The following is a 19,579-nucleotide window of genomic DNA, read 5'->3' as shown; positions in this document are numbered from 1 at the left end:
TGCTTAGAATGAATTACACAAAGAGCCAAGAGACATATGAATTTTTTTTCTTTTCCATTAAGACCTCCTGTCCTTTTCTAATAAAACCTAATAAACCTAATATGACTTCTTTCTAAGATTTAGAATAAAACTTCTTGTGTTGGAGACATATTTGGAAGTGAATAATGGACACACATATCATTTACCACAAGCAGTGAGGACAGTATCTGAAAATCTTGCTTTATGCCAAAACAGACATTAACTTTTGCTTGGAAGCAAGTGTGAAAACACTGATTTCTATCCAACTCTCAACATATATCCAACAAGAAAGTTACAACTTATTCTGTTATGCTTTTAATAGGATTTTCTGTCTTTAATGTTGAGATCTTTAACATTACCAATGAAAACAAAGCAAACAATTACCAGATGGTATTTTCAACCAAATTTTTTTATATTATAATCATGCTTCTTTACAACTAAGGATTCTTGTGGTGTGCAAACCATATGTCTGATTTATTTACGTAAGTAAATATGGAACAGCATTTCCAATAGGGGAGGCCCACACAACAAATAAAATATAGTGTGTGTGACCTCAAGGCATTCAGTAAAGGTACAAGCTGGCTCTCCCTCTGCAGGGTTCTCTTAGGGTGCTCTGATGTTGGCGTCGCATTCTTCTAAGAGTAGAATCAAATCTTCAATCAGGCTGTGCTCTCTGCCATGTGTTACTCTCATAATATCAAAAGCCTGAAGGAAAAAGAAGATGGATTAGATCCCCAAGTTAGGCAGGTCCCCACCTGTTCCTCATCTTTTCTTGGGCCAGGAGCCCGGAGAAACCCGCAGCCTACAGTATGATCAGCACAGTGGTTCTCCACACTAGAAATGAAGTGACAGGGTGATTTAATGTGGTGCTTGGACTTACTGCTTGAGTCTTGCTGGAACTGGTGTCCAACAATGATCTTCAGGGATTATTAGAGCTTAGATTTGGTGTAGGTAGTTAACAGAGGTTTAAAAAGAGTTACTCAAATGATTAATATTAATGATTAAGTACCATGCTGTTATCACCTTAAAACAAGTTTTCATGCTGTATTTCTCATCTGTATGATACATATAACATATACATATGCTTTTTGTATTCTTTTCATGTTATATGGCATTATAGCATTGGCATTTTGACATTCATTGCCTTCAGTCTTCACTAAATCTTGTCAATTCTACCTCCAAAATATTTCTGAAATCTGGATGGATTTGTGACCACTACAATAATAGAATATGATGGAATTAATGCTGTTAACTTCCAAAGCTAGGTCAAAAAGACCATGCAAATCTTTGCCTGGTTTATTAGTACACCTGCTCCTGGAAACAGGAGCTTCTATGCTGTGAGGAAGCCCAAGCCACATGGGGAAGCCAAGGGTAGATGCTTCGGTTGATAGTCCTAGCTGAGCCTGTCTTTAAATTTTATTTATTTACTTTTGGCTGTGCTGGGTCTTCACTGCTGCATGCTTTTCTCTAGTTGTGCAGGTCGGGGTTACTCTCTGCTTGTGGTGTGTGGGCTTCTCACTGTGGGGGCCTGTCCTGTGGAGCACAGGAGCTAGGTCGTCTAGGCTTCAGTAGTTGCAGCTCCTGGGCTCTGGAGCACAGGCTGAATAGTTGTGGCACACAGGCTTAGCTGCTCTGAGTGAACCTATCTTTAAAATCACCTTAGCCTAAACACCAGAAAAATGTGCATAAAGAAGCCTCCAGATGATTTCAGCCAGATTTCTAAGCTACTCTTAGAACTTTGCTGCTACTGCTGCTAAGTCGCTTCAGTCGTGTCCGACTCTGTGTGACCCCAGAGATGACAGCCCACCAGGCTCCCCCGTCCCTGGGATTCTCCAGGCAAGAACACTGGAGTGGGCTTTAGATCACTACCAATTTTTTGTTATGGTGTAAGTCTTCTGGCATCGGCCAGATTCCAGTCTTCGCAGCCGACACCCAAGACATTATGGAAAAGAGGCAGGCCATTCCTCCTGTGATCTGTTTGAATTCCTGATCCAAATCATCTGTGAGCATAATAAAAGGGCGGTTGTTTCACTCTGCTAAGTTTTGGGATGGTTAGTTATAGAGCAATAAATAGTCAAAATATCCACAAAATATTTTTGCAGTAAATTATAGATAAACCATATCATCCTGAGCTTCCCAAACTGGGGGCTCTCAAACAGAAGGGCTGGTCAGCTCAGTTGGTTAGAGCATGATGCTAATAAATTACACCAGGGTCGAGGGTTTGTCCCCGTATGGGCCAGGCTGTGCAGTGACTATATTTATGGGCTTCCCTGGTGGCTCAGTGGTAAAGAATTTGCCTACCAGTGCAGGAAATGTGGGTTTGAGCCCTAGGTTGGGAAGATCCCTGGAGAAGGAAATGGAAACCCACTCCAGTATTCTTGGCTGGAAAATCCCACGGACAGAGGAGCCTGGTGGGCTACAGGGCATGGGGCCGCAAAGGGTTGGACACAACTGAGCGACTAAACAAAAACAAACAGAAGGGTCATCAGATCCATTGTCTTCCATGTAAATGGGCCTCAAGAGACAGGTAAACACACTTTGGGTGTTTTAAGCACCCAGAAAATTACCTGGCAGGCAGTACCATGGCTCTCAGCCTTGGGTGCACAGCAGTATCAGCCAGTGGGCTTCCAAAGGTGTACCAGTGCCCAGGCCCCACACATGGTCAACTGACTCCTGTTCTCTTGAGGTGAACCTAGCCTGGGGAGATTCTCACATGTCCTCAGGGTTGAGAACAACTGATAGAATAAGCTTTCAACAAGTAATAACAACTATTGATTATTCAATGGTTACTTGTAGCCAACCATAATTACCATTTTAATGGCTGTGTACAGTTCATTTCATCAGGTTTATAGATCATTATTCACTGAGCTACTCTTAGAAATTCAGATCACTACCATGTTTTTGTTGTGATGTAGATCTTTTAGCATAGGGCTTTTTGGCCTTTGCTGACTCTGCTTAAGATGTGTTCCTAGAGGTGGGATTCCTAGGTGTGCACATCTTTAAAGCCATAAAGACTTTAAAGCTGGGGCATACAGTCTCTTGAGGGGGAGACCTGAGAGTGGAAGAAGCAAAGTGTTCAGGAGGAGGAGCACTTTCCACCCATGTTCCTGGCTTTTGGGCCTCTCTAAAAATGTTCCCTTTAGGCTGGAATGAAGGAAAATAGGCAGACAGATGGGGTCTAGATTTAGCTGCTGAGAGAAAAGAGAAAGGGAAAGAAAGGCCCGCCATCTCTGGCACTGGTGTGCCAGCCTGGAAAAGAGCTCCGCTTATGGAATCAGCTGTAATCCTGCAGACCCATCATCTGTGATACCCTAGCTGGAAAACCAGAAGGTGGCTGTGATGGAGTCAGGGTGGTGGGATTTGGTTCTTATTAACTTGAGTGGGTCTGCCCTGTGTAGTATCTGCAAGCAAATCCCGAGGGTGGTTGGAGTGAGGGGTGTCTGAGATGGAGGGGAGGCGTTGGGAATAGCCCGCACCTTGGAGGCAGCCAAACTCAGTGAGATGTCTTTGGGCAGAAAATCAAAATCAAATATTTGATGCCAATCAGAGAACAAATGTCTCCTGTCTCCTCCCCATACCCACCTTGGTGCTCCATTGTTCTGGACATCTCAGGGTCTGAGGCAGAAGCATATGGGAGAGCGTGATTGGACAGAGACTGGAGAGATGCTTAAAGCCCTTCACGGGAAATTCTCTCACTCAAAAGCTGCTTACATGTTCTCCCTTCTGCTCAACAGAGGGCCAGATGTACTTGTGATCTGACAAAAGGAGTGAATCCTCAGGAGCACTGCCTGAAAAGCTCTTTGCAGGAAGAGACATACTGTTCTAGCCCACCCCATGGACAGCTGGGCCAGAGAAAGGCCAGCCTGACCTGTGGGGGCTCTCGCCTCCCCACTCCTCACAGTTCTCCTTCGCAGGGTGAGGGCCTGGCTTTGTTTCTCAGAACTCCCAGACCAGCTTGTCTTAGTCCTCCTCGTGGTATTTCTCCAGGTTCCTCCCCAGAAAATATTCTCAGGGACTTAACTCAGAGGCTAGGACAGTCACCTTCGTACCACTCGGACAGGGTCAGGCCCATCTGCATGTTTTTAGACCTGTTACAGCTGTAGCTTCCTTCCTCACTGCCATTCTTCCAGTCATATGCTTCGCTGTCTCCTCCCTTCCAGCTCTAAGAATAAGGCCTACTCCTCAAGAGCCAGAGCTCGTGGTGGTTGATCTGGAGTCTTCCCATTCGTTCCTGCTCATGCCACAACAGGGCAGGTGCCAGCAGGAGGCTTCTGGCCCCGCAGCCCTTCAGGATCCACAGAGCCACAGCCAGGAAGGACAGCCTCGCTTCCACGCCTCCCAGCCTGTTCCCTTGCAGAAGCGCCGTAAAGACCACGTGGTCCAATGTCCTCATGTCTGGCCTGAGAGTGGCCCCAGGGTGAACCCAGTGTTCATTCCATGCCTGTGCTATGTGGCCTTCCCCTGCTGAGAGTCTGCAGTGACCAAGGAGAGGGCCTGGAGGGTCTCTGAGCTGTGCCTTCTGCAACACCTGGAGGGCCCACGAAGGTCTTCCAGGTCAGGATGCTGCTGGTTTTGACCTTCATTCTTATTTGGTGATGAATGAAGCACTGGAAGCAAAAGTGGGGTGGGGACAATCCCTGGGTGTGTATATGTAAGATTCGAGATACTAAGATTTGAGGATCTTATCAAATCTTCTAGCCACAGGGGTGACTAGAAGCAGAGCAGAAATGGGCATAGCTGGGAGCAGAGGGCCAATATGAAGAGCCTGGGAAAAAAGTCCATATCATTTGTCTAGAAGGTAAAACCAAATATAAATATGATGAACAAGTAAATACTGTAATTTTCTCAGAGCCATGGGTGGGATAGGAGGGAAAGAAAAAAAGAAATAGGATTTAGTAATGTGCAAAATATGGTGATGACTATGTTCTGTGTGTGTTGAGAAATATGTCAATTTGGGTGTACAGGAAGCTAAAATTCAGACCTGGTCAGGTAGGACATCTGGTCCTTGTCGTGGATGCCACCTGGGCCTCCAGCTAAGCTGCGGCACAATTCTCAGTGATGTAAGAAGGGAGCCCTAGGGAGCTGTCAGCACAGGCCGGCTCTCTGCGGTGGCCACAACCCCTCAGCCCGGCAAGAAGAGGAGGGCTCCCCTCCCCCAAACAAAGTTACAGTCAATCTCTGACAAAGCAGAACAATTGTTTCTGGGAGCTCTGTGTCTCCCTTCTCTCAGCCCTGCCCAACTGCCACACATACACAAGTCAGAGAGAATGGCTTTGATTTAATTTCCTGCAGCAGTATGTAAAACAGATTAAGGAAGTATAGAACCAGAGCCAGCCTGTGCTGGGAAAAGCTTATCTCTTTCCATTAAATTTTATTTTTTTAATGGTAGCATTTAAAAAGAGCCTGGCGTAATCTCCCACTGAGGACCTATTTGAAGCCTTCAAGGGGGGCTGCTGCCCCTGTGAACTGACTCTAAATGTCACAGGAGGAATGGAAGCACAGATTGTCTGCCACATGACAAGCACGTTCACTCAGGAGTAAAGATGCGGTCCTTAAAAGATAGGGTCCTCAGAACGGGTTTCAATCTCATCCCAGCGTTTTATTTTAAAGTAATTTTAGAATTGTGGTCATATATTAAATAAAATGAATTGAATCAAATTATAATTTAAAGTTGCAAACAATATAGCTTTCTTATTAATTTTTAATAAAAATATATTAAGCTTATCAAGGATCTCATATACTCTCTCCCAAAAGCCTGAGGGAATCCAATAAATGACTTTCCCAAGCAGGATTTAAATATGGATATAAATCAGAGGGAAAAGAAATGTATGCATGATAAAATCCTCTGCAGTCAGATCACAAGAGAGGGAAATGCAGGCATGTTTTCCTCTGCCCATCCAGGACGAAAGCAGAGCAGTGGGGTAGACGTGTAAGAAGACAGACCTACACAGCATCCTTGCAACTTCATTGTGCTCTACACTTTGTACAGGACCCACTGGAAGGACCTGTCCTCCTAGCAGGCAAAATTGCCTTAAAAGGCCTACACACTAAATATTGTCTGTGCTGTGCTTAGTGGCCCAGTCGTGTCTGACTCTTTGCGACCCCATGGACTGTAGCCCGCCAGGCCCCTTTGTCCATGGGATTTTGCAGACAAGAATATTGGAGCGGGATGCCAGGCCCTCTCCTCTAGGGGAACTTCCCAACCCAGGGATTAAACCCAGGTCTCCTGCATCGCAGGTGAAATACTGTCTAAGCAGCTGTAATGCGTAAGACTTGGCCTTAACTCTGGGAGGAGCTTTGGCACAACCAGGAGACAGGGTTATAGAAGGACAGTGTGTGACAAAGGGAGATGAGAGGTGCCGAGTGTCCAGAGGAGGGAGCCCAGAAGGGGTGACAGGTGTGCTGAACTGAGGTGTGTGTCTTCCAGTGGGAGTAGCTGTTCCAGAAAGAGTTGACTTTGTGTTGCTGTGTTTAACTAATCAATAGATCCAAGGAATATTTATTTGTTGAGTACCTGAGAGACCCTGAAGACATCATGTCTCCTCCCTGAGCTTAGGTTTCCTCATTTGAATACGAGGAGATTGGATTAGATCAATGCTGTGGACAGTCACAGACACAGAGCTAGGAAATGCTGATTTGGTTTTGCTTCCAAATATTGTGGTGTGTGTGTATTAGTGTTTTCTAATATAACTCCATTGGAGTCAGAGAATTTACCTTGTATGACTTGAATCCTTTTACATTTATTGAGACTTGTTTTATAGCCCAGAATATGGTCCTTCTTAGTATGTTTTGTGGGTACTTAAAAAAGAACATGTATTTTGTTACTACTGGATAGAGTTTTATAAATGTCAGTTGGATCCTGTTGGTTGGTTGATGTTGTTAAATTCTTCTACATCCTTGCTGATTTTCTGTCCATTTCTTCTGTCTGTTGTTGACAGGGGGTGTTGCGTCCCCAGCTATAGTCATATCCGTAAGTCTATTGCCTGTATCTTCTTTTAGTTCTATTAGTTTTTGTTTCCCATATTTTCAACTGGGTTGTTTAGTGCATACACACATAGGATTGCTTTTAATATGTTTCCTTGATAAATTGACCTCCTTTTCCAAAATTTAATATCCTTCTCTGTCTCTAGCATCATTTTCTTTGCTATGAAGTCTACTTCATCTGATATTAATATAGCCATTTCAGCTTTTTTTTGATGAGTTGTGCTTTCATGGTATATCTTTTTCCATCCTTTTACTTTCAACCTCCCTGTATCGCTATATTTAAAGTGAGTTTCCTATAGACAGCATGTAGTTGGATCATTAAAAATCCATTCTAATAATCCCTGTCATTTAGTATATTTTAGACAAGAAATTTACACTTCTTACATAGATCACTTACATAATGTCATTCATATATTAGGGTTTTAAGTTTGCCATTTAGAAAAATTTATGTCTATTTTGGTGTTTTTTTTTTTTTTGCTTTTATTTTCTTTCTTTCATTTCCAGTGGACAGCTAACTTTTTAAAAGAATTCTATTCTGTAATGTTTTTGAGTGTATTTGTGTAGATTTTAAAATGGTTACTCTAGGTCTTATATATAGACACAGATGTTGTTATTGTTCAGTTGCTAAGTTGTGTCTGACTCTTTGCAACCCCATGGACTGCAGCATGCCTGGCTCCTCTGTCCTCCCCTATCTCCTGGAGTTTGCTCAAATTCACGTCCGTTGAGTTGGTGATGCTAACTGACCATCTCATCTCATCCTTCCATCTTCTCCTTTTGCCTTCAGTCTTTTCCAGCATCAGGGTCGTTTGCAATGAGACACATACATACACAAATAGAGACATATTCAGTTGTGTATGGTATCTCTTCACACTTCTACTGGTGTCCTCATTTTACCAGTTCAAGAAACCTTACCTCCCTTTATGTCTTTTACCCTCCCCGAAACACAAGCTGGAATCAAGACTGCCGGGAGAAATATCAGTAACCTCAGGTATGCAGATGTCACCACCCTTATGGCAGAAATTTAAGAGGAACTAAAAAGCCCCTTGATGAAAGTGAAAGTGGAGAGTGAAAAAGTTGGCTTAAAGCTCAACATTCAGAAAACGAAGATCATGGCATCTGGTCCCATCACTTCATGGGGAATAGATGGGGAAACAGTGGAAACAGTGTCAGACTTTATTTTTCTGGGCTCCAAAATCACTGCAGATGGTGACTACAGCCATGAAATTAAAAGACGCTTACTCCTTGGAAGGAAAGTGATGACCAACCTAGATAGCATATTCAAAAGCAGAGACATTACTTTGCCAACAAAGGTCTGTCTAGTCAAGGCTATGGTTTTTCCTGTAGCCATGTATGGATGTGAGAGTTGGACTGTGAAGAAGGCTGAGCACCGAAGAATTGATGCTTTTGGACTGTGGTGTTGGAGAAGACTCTTGAGAGTCCCTTGGACTGCAGGGAGATCCAACCAGTCCATTCTGAAGGAGATCAGCCCTGGGATTTCTTTGGAAGGAATGATGCTAAAGCTGAAACTCCAGTACTTTGGCCACCTCATGTGAAGAGTTGACTCATTGGAAAAGACTCTGATGCTGGGAGGGATTGGGGGCAAGAGGAGAGGGGGACGACAGAGAATGAGATGGCTGGATGGCATCACTGACTCGATGGACGTGAGTCTGAGTGAACTCTGGGAGTTGGTGTTGGATAGGGAGGCCTGGCGTGCTACGATTCATGGGGTCGCAAAGAGTCGGACACGACTGAGCGACTGATCTGATCTGATCTGATTTTGAATATAATTGTCCTAAACATTTCCACTATATACATTTAGAACCACAGAAGATAGTGTTATACATTTTGTTTCAACTGTCAAAGATCAGCTAAAAAACTTAAGAGGAGAACAAAAGTCTATTTAATTTACCCTTATTTTTGCTGACCATGTTCTTTCTTCCTGATGTTCAAAGATTGCTGCTTTTATTACTTCCGTTCTGTTTAGAGAAATGCTTTAGCAATTCTTTTAGAAGCGATCTGCTGGTGACAAATTCCCTTAGTTTTCCTTTATCTGAGAATGTTTTGATTTCCCCTTAACTCTTGAAGGCTATTTTGCTGAATGCAGGTTTTTGGCTTAACAGTTCTTTTCTTTCAGTCTTTGAAAAATGTGCCACTGTACATTTGGCCTCCGTGGTTTCTAATGAGAAAGCCACTGTAACTCAAATTGTTTTTCTCCTATAGGCAAGGTATCATTTTTCTCTTGCTGCTTTTAAGATACTGTTGTCTTTATAGTTTTCAGAAGTTTGACTAGAATGCCTTGATGTGCATTGTCTTGGATTTTTCTTATTTGGATTCACTTAGCTTCTTGAATCTGCAGGTAGATATTTTATTTTCAGTGGCATTAATTACATTCTCATTGTTGTGCAACCACCACCACTATCCATACCTAGAACTTCTGCATTATTCCAGACTGAAGCTGTATACCCGCTAAACAAGAATTCTCCATTCCTTTCTCTCTCAATCCCTTGGTACCACTCTTCTACTTTCTGTCTCTGTTTTTGACTACTCTAGGTACCTCATATCAATGGAATCATACAACATTTGTCTTCTTGTGAGTGGCTTACTTCACTTGGGGCTTCCCTGGTGGCTCAGCAGTAAAGGATCTGCCTGCAATGCAGGAGCTACAGGAGACACAGATTTGATTCCTGGGTCAGGAAGATCCCCTAGAGAAGGGCATGGCAACCAACTAAAGTATTCTTGCCTGGAGAATCTCATGGACAGAGGAGCCTGGTGGGCTACAGTCCATGGGGTTGCAAAGAGTCAGACATGACTGAAGCGACTTAGCATGCACGCAATGTTCAACAAGTTTCATCCATGTAGTTTCACTTTTAAGGCTGAATAATATCTCGTAATATGTATATTCCAGCTTTAAACTACTCATCATCCATGGACATTTAGGTTTTTCCACCTTTTAGCTGTTGTTAATAATGCTTGCTATGAACACAGGTGTACAAATATCTGTTGAAGTCCCTGCTTTCAATACTTTTGTGTACATAACCAGAGGTGTAATTGCTGGATCAAATAGTCATTCTATGTTTCACATTTTTTAGGAACTGTTATACTGTTTTCCACAGTGGCTTTTCCATTTTGTAGTCCTGTCAGTAATACGCAAGGGTTCCAGTTTTTCCACATCTATACCAAGACTTCTTTCTCTTCTGTGTGCTTCTTTCTTTTCTAATAATAGCTATCCTAGTGGGTGAAAAGTAGTATCTCATTGATTCTGGTTTGCATTTCCCTAATGATTAGTGATGTTAAGCTTATTTTTTATGTGCTTTTTGGCTGGTTGTATATGTTTTTTGGAGAAATGGCTATTCAAATCCTTTGCCCGTTTTTGAACTGCACTGTTTTGATGTTGAAATTTAGGCATTCTCTATGTATTCTGGATATTAACCATGTACCAGAAATGTGATTTGCAAATGTTTTATTCCATTCTATGGGTTGCCTGTTGATTTTTACTATTTACTCCGCTGATTTTGTCTTTTGGCGCACATTTTTAATGTTGATGAAATTCAACTTGTCTATTTTTCCTTTGTTGCCTGTGCTTTTGGTGCCATATTCAAAGAAACCATTGCCAAATTCAGTTACCATGAAGCTTTTTCTCTGTGTATTCTTCTAAGAGTTTTGTAGTTTTAGCTCTTATACTAAGTCTAACCCACGCATCACTCTTTTTAATATAGTATTAGGTGAGGCTCTATCTTCATTTTTTTGCATGTGGATATCCAGTTTCCCCAGCACCATTTGTTGACTAGACTGTCCATTCTGCATTGAGTAGTCTTGTCACTCTTGTCAACAGTCATTTGACACATACATGAGAGTGTATTTCTCAGCTCTAGTGTATCCCGTTGGCCTTCATGGCTGTCTATCCCGGTCCCACCTTGTTTCGATTACTGCAGTCCTACAGCAAATTTCAAAGTCATAAAGTATGAATCCTCCAACTTTGTTTTTCAAAATTGTTATGCTATTAGGGTTCCTTGAGCTTTCATATGAATTTTAGGATGGACCTTTCCATTTCTAAAAAAAAAAAAAATGTCATTGGGTTTTTGACAAGAGATTTCACTGAAACTATAGGTTGCTTTAGGTACTATTAAATCTTAACAGTAATAAGTCTTTCGATCATGAACATGGGATGTTTTCTGTTTATGTCTTATTTTTTTCAGCAGTGTTTTGTACTTTTCAGTGTATAGTCTCCTACATCCTTGGTTAATTCTTCAGTATATTTTGTTTACTGTTGATGTTCCATCACCCAGTCATGTCTCACTCTTTGCGAAACCATGGACTGCAGCATGCCAGGCTTCCCTGTCCTTCACTATCTCCCAGACTTTGCTCAAACTCATGTCCATTGAGTCGATGATGCCATCCAGCCATGTCATCCTCTTTCACCCCCTTCTCCTCCTGCCTTCATTCTTTCCCAGCCTCGGGGTCTTTTCTGTGAGTCAGTTCTTTGCATCTAGCGGCCAAAGTATTGGAGCTTCAAAATCAGTCCTTCCAGTGAATATTCAGGATTGATTTCCTTTAGGATTGACTGGTTGGCTCTCCTTGATGTCCAAGGGACTCTTGAGTCTCCTCCAGCACCACAGTTCAAAAGCATCAATTCTTCAGTGCTCAGCCTTCTTTATGGTTCAACTCTCATATCCGTACATGACTGCTGGAAAAATGATAGCTTTGACTATACAGACCTTTGTCAGCAAAGTTATGTTTCTGCTTTTTAATATGCTGTCTAGGTCTGTTATAGCTTATCTTCCAAGGAGCAACCATCTTTTAATTTTGTGGCTGTTGTCACCATCTGCAGTGATTTTGGAGCCCAAGAAAATAATGTCTGTCATTGTTTCCACTGTTTCCCCATCTGTTTGCCATGAAATTATGGGACTGGATGCCATGATCTTAGTTTTTTGAATGTTGAGTTTTAGCCATCTTTTTCACTCTCCTCTTTCACTTTCATCAAGAGGCTCTTTAGTTCCTCTTCACTTTATGCCATTAGGGCGGTGTCATCTGCATATCTAAGGTTATTGACATTTCTGCCAACAATCTTGATTCCAGCTTGTGATTCATCCAGCTTGGCATCTCTCATGATGTATTCTGCATATAAGTTAAATAAGCAGGGTGACAAAAATACAGCCTTGATGTACTCCTTTCGGAATTTTGAACCAGTTCATTGTTTCATGTCCAATTCCAGCTGTTGCTTCTTGACCTGCATACAGGTTTCTCAGGAGGCAGCTAAGGTGGTCTGCTATTCCCATCTCTTTAAGAATTTTCCACACTTTGTAGTGATCCACACAGTCAAAGACTTTAGCGTAGTCAGTAAATCAGAAGTAGATGTTTTTTCTGGAATTTTCTTGCTTTTTCTATGATCCAGTGGATGTTGGTGATTTGATCTGTGGTTCCTCTGCCTTTTCTAAATCCATCTTGTACATGTGGAAGTTCTTGGTTTATGTACTGTTGAAGCCTAGCTTGAAGGATTTTGAGCATTACCTTGCTAGCATGTGAAATGAGTGCAGTTGTATGGTAATTTGAACATTGTTTGGAATTAGAATGAAAACTGACCTTTTCCCATCCTGTGGCGACTGCTGAGTTTTCCAAATTTGCTTCCATATTGAGTACAGCACTTTTACAGCATCATCTTTTAGGATTTGAACTAGCTCAGCTGGAATTCCATCACCTCCTCTAGCTTAGTTCGTAGTAATGCATCCTAAGACCCACTTGGCTTCACACACAAGGATGTCTGGCTCTAGGTGCATGACCACACCATCATGGTTGTCTGGATGATTAAGACCTTTTTTGTATAGTTCTGTGTAGTCTTGCCACCTCTTCTTAATATCTTCTGCTTCTATTAGGTTAATACCTTTCATGTCCTTTATTGTGCCCATCTTTGTATGAAATGTTCCCTTGGTATGTCTAATTTTCTTGAAGAGATCTCTAGTCTTTCCCATTCTATTGCTTTCCTCTATTTCTTTGCATTGTTCACTTAAGAAGGTTTTCTTATCTCTCCTTGCTATTCTTTGGAACTCTGCATTCAGATGGGTGCACCTTTCCTTTTTCTCCTTTTCTCAGCTATTTGTAAAGCCTCCTCAGACAACCATTTTCCCTTCTTGCATTTCTTTTTCTTGGCAATGGTTTTGATCACCACCTCCCGTACAGTGTTAGAAACCTCCAAACATAGTTCTTCAGGCACTCTATCAGATCTAGTTCCTTGAATCTATTTATCACTTCCACTGTATAATCATAAGGGATTTGATTTATGTTACACCTGAATGGCCTAGTGGTTTTCCCTACTTCCTTCAATTTAAGTCTGAATTTTGAAATAAGGAGTTCATGATCTGAGCCACAGTCAGCTCCCGGTATTGTTTTTGCTGACTGTATAGAGCTTTTCCATCTTCAGCTGCAAAGTATATAATCAATCTGATTTTGGCATTGACCATCTGGTGATGTCCATGTGTAGAGTCGTCTCTTGTGTCGTTGGAAAAAGTTGTTTGCTATGACCAGTGCCTTCTCTTGGCAAAACTCTGTTAGCCTTTGCCTTGCTTCATTTTGTACTCCAAGGCCAAACTTGCCTGTTACTCTAGTTATCTCTTGCTTTCCTACTTTTGCATTCCAGTCCCCTATGATGAAAAGGACATCTTTTTTGGTGTTCTGGAAGGTCTGGTAAGTCTTCATAGAACTGTTCAACTTCAGCTTCTTCAGCATTACTGGTTGGAGCATAGACTTGGATTACCTTGATGTTGAATGGTCTGCCTTGGAAATGAACCGAGATCATTCTGATGTTTTTGAGATTGCACCCAAGTACTGCATTTTGGACTCTCTTGTTGATTGTGAGGGCCACTCCATTTCTTCTAAGGTATTCTTGCCCACAGTAGTAGTAATAATGGTCACCTGAATTAAATTCACCTGTTCCCATCCATTTTAGTTCACTGATTCCTGAAATGTCCATGTTCACCTTTCCCATCTCCTGTTTGACCACTTTCAATTTACTTTGATTCATGGACCTAACATTCCAGATTTGTATGCAATATTGTTCTTTACAGCATCTGAGTTTACTTTCACCACCAGACACATCCACAACTGGGTGTCATTTCTGCTTTTGCTCAGCCTCTTCATTCCTTCTGGAGCTATTTCTCTGCTCTTCTCCAGTTGCATGTGGAACACCTATTAACCGGGGCAGGGCTGGGGGGCAGTTCATCTTTCAGTGTCATATCTTTTTGCCTTTCATACTGTTCATGTGGTTCTCAAGGCAAGAATGCTGAAGTGGTTAGATGCAATTACAAGTAGAACTGTTTTCTTAATTTTCTTTTGGCCTTGTTCCCTCTCAGTGTTATTAAACACTGCTGACTTTTGTATGTTAATTTATATCCTCCCGCTTTGCTGAATTTCTTAGTCGTTTTATCTCTGTTTTTTCAATTGGACAGCTTATATTGCTCTGTCTTCAAGTTCATTAACTCATTCTTCTTTCCGTTCTGTTGTTAAGCTCCAGTCTGTTTATTTTGGCAGTGTATTTATCAGCTTTTAAATTTCTGTTTGCTTCTTCTGTGTTAATTTCTTTGCAGTAGTATTCTATTTTTTCATTTGTTTTAAGGATTTTTGTAATTACTATTTAAGCATATTTATCATGGGCTTTAAAATCTTTATCAGTCTAAAATCTATTATCTCTGAGTTGGCATCTATTGATTGTCTTTTTTTTTCATCAAGATTAAAATCTTCGTCTTTCCTATGGTGAGTGATTTTCAACTGAAACCTGGACATTTTGGGTATGACATGGAGATTCTGAATTTTATGTCAACTTTCTGTTTTAGCTGGCTTTCTCCACCATTGCTCCAACAGGAGTATGGTGGATGACACCTTGTTACTGCCTGGTAGAGGTACAAGTCCAGGTTCCTCGCTTGGCTCCTTGTCACTGCTGGGATTACACTTTCTGATAGGTAAATTTCTATTTGTTTCCTTTAATGTAACTTAATCACTATGCTCTCATTTTAGGATCATTCTCTTATCTTCTCCTTTCTTGGTTCAGAAACATACTCTTGAAACTGTTGTTCCCTATTTCAGGTTAGTAGGGGCCTGTCATAAGTACCAGAGTCAGAGACTATCAAACTCCTCTTTGAAGGCGTCAGTAATGATTATGGCACACCTCTGCACACCTTCTTTTCCTTCCCGTCTCCCTTCCATCTGTCTACATGTGTGATGATACACACTTAGAGAAGAGATTTTTTAACCTAGAGACTGCTAGCCTAGAGAAAGTCCATGGAGTCTTCAGGTGGTCCCTATATCCCCTTTCCCCACTCTCTCTCTCTATATAAAATGTTTTATGTGTGTACATTTTCTCTGGTGAGTCAGTGGTTCTCACACAATTCATAAGTAAGAACATGACCAGAGGGGTTAAGAATCATTGTAGCAGATTAAGAAATGGGAACAATAGATGTGCAGGCTCTAAATCATCCATTTAAGGAGGAGGACTTGAAATCAGGGTGCAGGCTGGAGTTAGATACACACCAGCTTGTGCTTGGCGCTTTCCTTGAATGTGCTGAAATAGCGCATAACTGTGTGGGTGTGAGAGGAGCTCTGTGTGGGACTGAGCCTGGGCTCCCTATTCAGGTCCAGGAAAAGCTTAAAAGATCCTCAAAATGCTTTAACATACGAAATGAGAAGAGAAAAAGCATTACAGTGTAATTTACATCTCAATAAAACTGGCTATTAAGGGGGATGAAGTCTGACTTTTTCTTTCTGACTTCAGTAAACAAGGCACTGCTAACAAAGCCAGGGTGAGGGAGTTGGCAGTGTGCAGAGCTCACAGGAAAGAAGCAGGCTCCCTGATAAGACAGCCCAGATGAGGACGGTTGCCCTTAAGGTCTAAGAAGTCAAATTAGTGACTAACAAAATTCTTCTTAGAAATAAATGGAAAGAAATGAAAATAGATTAGAGACAGGACAAAGCAGGAGGGAGGTACTGTGAAGGGACCCCAGGGCTGTCCTATGGCAGCAATCACAAGAATTTCAACTGAGCCCAGTGGAGATGGGGGCCTAAACCAAATCAGAGCTGGGCTAAATGGATTCCTTTCCTGGAGGAGGCTGGGCCTAATTGAATCTGTAACGCATTTTTGTTTCTGAAGCTTTTCTCATTTTTGTTCCAAACTCAGCCTTTGGAACCGTTATTCAAACTCTTTCTTCCATCCTATTATTTCCAGAGTTTCTAAGAAAGAATATCTAGGGGTGCCAGTCTAAAAAGAACATCAGTTTATTTTTATTTTTAAAAAAATATTTATTTATTTTGGTTTCACTAGGTCTTCATTGCTGTGCACGGGCTTTCTCTAGTTGCAGAGAGTGGGAACTACTCTTCGTTGCAGTGCTCAGGCTTGCCATTACAGTGGCCTCTCCTGTTCGGGAGCAGTCTCTAGGCTCACAGCCTTCAATAGTTCCATCTCACAGGTTAAGTAACTGTGGCTTATGGGCCCTAGAGCATAGGCTCAGAAGTTGTGGCGCATGGGCTTTGTTGCTCTATAGTATGCAAGATCTTCCCAGATCAGGGATCAAACCTGTGTCCCCTGTGTTGGCAGGCAGATTCTTATCCACTGTGCCACCAGGGAAGTCCAAGAACATAAATTTTAAAAGGCAAGTATATATCTTTCTTTTCCTTTCTCTGGGTCACCTGAACCCTGAGAAACCTCAGGAGAGTCTTTCTGCTGAATGAAACTGACCTGCTTCTAGACTCAGGTCCTGTGAACTTGCAAAAAGATGGATGTGTGTGGGCCATCCCTCTGTGTGACACTGTGATATATAATAAATATACACTTGGTCTTCATCCCTGTTTCTGGTACTGAGCTCCTAAAACCCTTGGAATTTCCTAAGTGATGAGAATGATCAGGGTGTCTCTTGTTATTTTAATAAGATGACTTTTAGAAGCACCTAAATGTGGGGGCTGGTTGCTAGGATAACCATGTGATTAGAAGGTTGGAACTTTCAGTCCAACCCCTGATCTCTGAGGGAAGAGGAGCTGGAGGTTGAATCAGTCACTAGTGACCAATGATTTAATCAATCATGAGTCTGTAATGAAGTCTTCATAAAAACTCCAAAGGATAGAATTTGAAAGCTTCCGGGTTGGTGAACACATGGAGAATTGAGGAAAGTGGTATATTCGGAACAGGCCTGGCACCTCCATGTCCTTTCCCAGTGCCCTGCCCTGTATGCATCCTTTCCGTCTGGCTGCTCCTGATGTACAGCCTTTTATAATAAATAGGTGATCTAGTAAGTAAAATGTTTCTTGGAGTCCTATGAGCTGCTCTGGCAAACTAATCAAGGCCATGGTGGGATCCTGGGAACCCTCAAGCTGTAGCCAGTCAGTCTGAAGCCTATGTGACAATCTGGGCTTGTGAGTGGCATCTGAAGTGGAAGAGGATCTTGTGGGCTGTGGAATCTGATGCCACCTCCAGGTAGATAGTGTCAGAGTTGAGTTGACTTGTAGGACACCCAGCTGGTGTCTGAGAGATGTTTGTTGATGGGGGACAACCCCTACTGCATGCTGGAATTGGGTGAACAGAATCTTACTCTGCTAGTAAATGGCCAGCACAGGTCCATATGTGTTAGATTAAATTGGACAAACTAGACCTGGCTCTGCCTCAGTGGGACTCTAAGCCTTAGCTCCTTTGGTTTTCAAATGGCCATGAAAATGCCTGGCCCACTGGCCTCAGATGGCCGTCATGAGCATTCATGTACACATGAGCAGTATTAATACTTTCTAGTTCCATACAGGAGAAGGCAATGGCACCCCACTCCAGTACTCTTGCCTGGAAAATCCCATGGGCGGAGGAGACTGGTGGGCTGCAATCCGTGGGGTTGCGAAGAGTCGGACACGACTGAGTGACTTCACTCTCACTTTTCACTTTCATGCATTGGAGAAGGAAATGGCAACCCACTCCAGTGTTCTTGCCTGGAGAATCCCAGGGACGGGGGAGCCTGGTGGGCTGCCGTCTATGGGGTCACACAGAGTCGGACACGACTGAAGTGACTTAGTAGCAGCAGCAGTCCCATACAACATAAAGGATTAATTTGATTACCTGTAGATTACCTACTTGGAGGTGACCCTTGGAAAATTTCCTCCAGAATGTTTTTGTGGGAGTTCATTCATATGGTAGATCCTCAATAAGCGTTTTCTGCCCAGTTGATTTGACTGACTGACCACCATTCACCAGAGCAGAAAAGAAAAGTTCTTCTGAAACTGCAGGAACCTTCCAGTGTTCTTCTGTCAGTCTGGGTAAAGATGTCAGACCAGGTGAACGAAATAGGAAGTGATGAGTGCCTTCAGGAATCCTAGGATTCTTCCTGTTTACGTCACTTAGAGATTGGGAAAAGACAACAGGGCTGGTATTCAACAAAAACCAGCATAAGGGAATGTCACTTTTGAGTATCCCTTTGTTGTTCTTGCTCAGTCGCTAGGTTGTGTCTGCAGTGAACTGCAGCATGACCAGCTTCCCTGTCCTTCGCTGTTTTCTTGGGTTTACCCAAACTTATGTCTGCTGAGTCAGTGATGCCATCCAACCATCTCATCCTCTGTCGCCCTCTTCTCCTCCTGCCCTCAATCTTTCCCAGCATCAAGGTCTTTTCCAGTGAGTCTGCTCTTCCCATCAGGTAGCCAAAGGATTGGAGTTTCAGCTTCAGCATCAGTCCTTCCAATGAATATTCAGGACTGATTTCCTTTAGGATTGACTGGTTTGATCTCCTTGCTGTCCAAGGGACCCTCAAGAGTCTTCTCCAGCACCAGTTTGAAAGCATCAATTCTTAGGCACTCAGCCTTCTTTATGGTCTAACTCTCACATCCATACGTAACTACTGGAAAAACCATAGTTTGACTATATGGACAGACGTTTTTTCAGCAAAGTGATATCTCTGCTTTTTAATATGCTGTCTAGGTTTGTCATAACTTTTCTTCTAAAGAGCAAGTGTCTTTTAATTTCGTGGCTGCAGTTACCAACTGTAGTGATTTTGGAGCCCAAGAAAATAAAGTCTGTCACTGTTTCCATTTTTTCCCCATCTATTTGCCATGAAGTGATGGGACTGAATGCCATGATCTTTGTTTTTTGAATGTTGAGATTTAAACCAGCTTTTTCACTCTTCTCTTCCACATTCATCAAGAAGCTCTTTAGTTCCTCTTCGATTTCTGCCATTAGAGTGGTGTTATCTGCATATCTGAGGTTATTGCTATTTCTCCTGGCAATCTTAATTCCAGCTTGTGATTTATCCAGCCCACCATTTCACATGATGTACTCTAAACAGAAGTTAAACCAGCAGGGTGACAATATTCAGCCTTGTCATACTCCTTTCCCAATTTTGGAACAGTCCATTGTTTCGTGCCCAGTTCTAACTATTGCTTCTTGTCCTGCATACAGGTTTCTTAGGAGGCAGGTAAGGTGGTTTGGTATTCCCATCTCTTTTAAGAGTTTTCCACAGTTTGTAGTGACCCACACAGTCAAAGGCTTTGGTATAGTCAGTGAGGCAGAAGTAGATGTTTTTTGGGAATTTCCTTGATTTTTCTATCATCCAACAGATGTTGACAATTTGTT

General features: G+C 42.3%; 1 protein-coding gene across 5 annotated transcripts in view; it reads right to left on the bottom strand.

Annotated features, from left to right (window-relative positions):
- Window positions 1–310: 310 nt before the first annotated feature.
- Window positions 311–19,579, bottom strand: part of SMYD3 (SET and MYND domain containing 3) — a 739,679-nt gene continuing 720,410 nt past the window's right edge. For 4 of the 5 annotated variants that reach the window (XM_005216845.5, XM_059875538.1, XM_059875540.1 and 1 more), the window contains one exon: window positions 410–723. In XM_005216845.5, the coding sequence (XP_005216902.1) occupies window positions 622–723 (102 nt within the window). In that variant the 3' untranslated portion in view covers window positions 410–621. 5 annotated transcript variants of the gene reach the window in all.

Source organism: Bos taurus, chromosome 16, assembly GCF_002263795.3.
Source record: "Bos taurus isolate L1 Dominette 01449 registration number 42190680 breed Hereford chromosome 16, ARS-UCD2.0, whole genome shotgun sequence".
In the NCBI taxonomy this organism is placed as follows: Eukaryota; Metazoa; Chordata; class Mammalia; order Artiodactyla; family Bovidae; genus Bos; species Bos taurus.
Note: the sequence above shows the minus strand (reverse complement) of the source record. Positions and strands in the feature narration are given on the sequence as shown.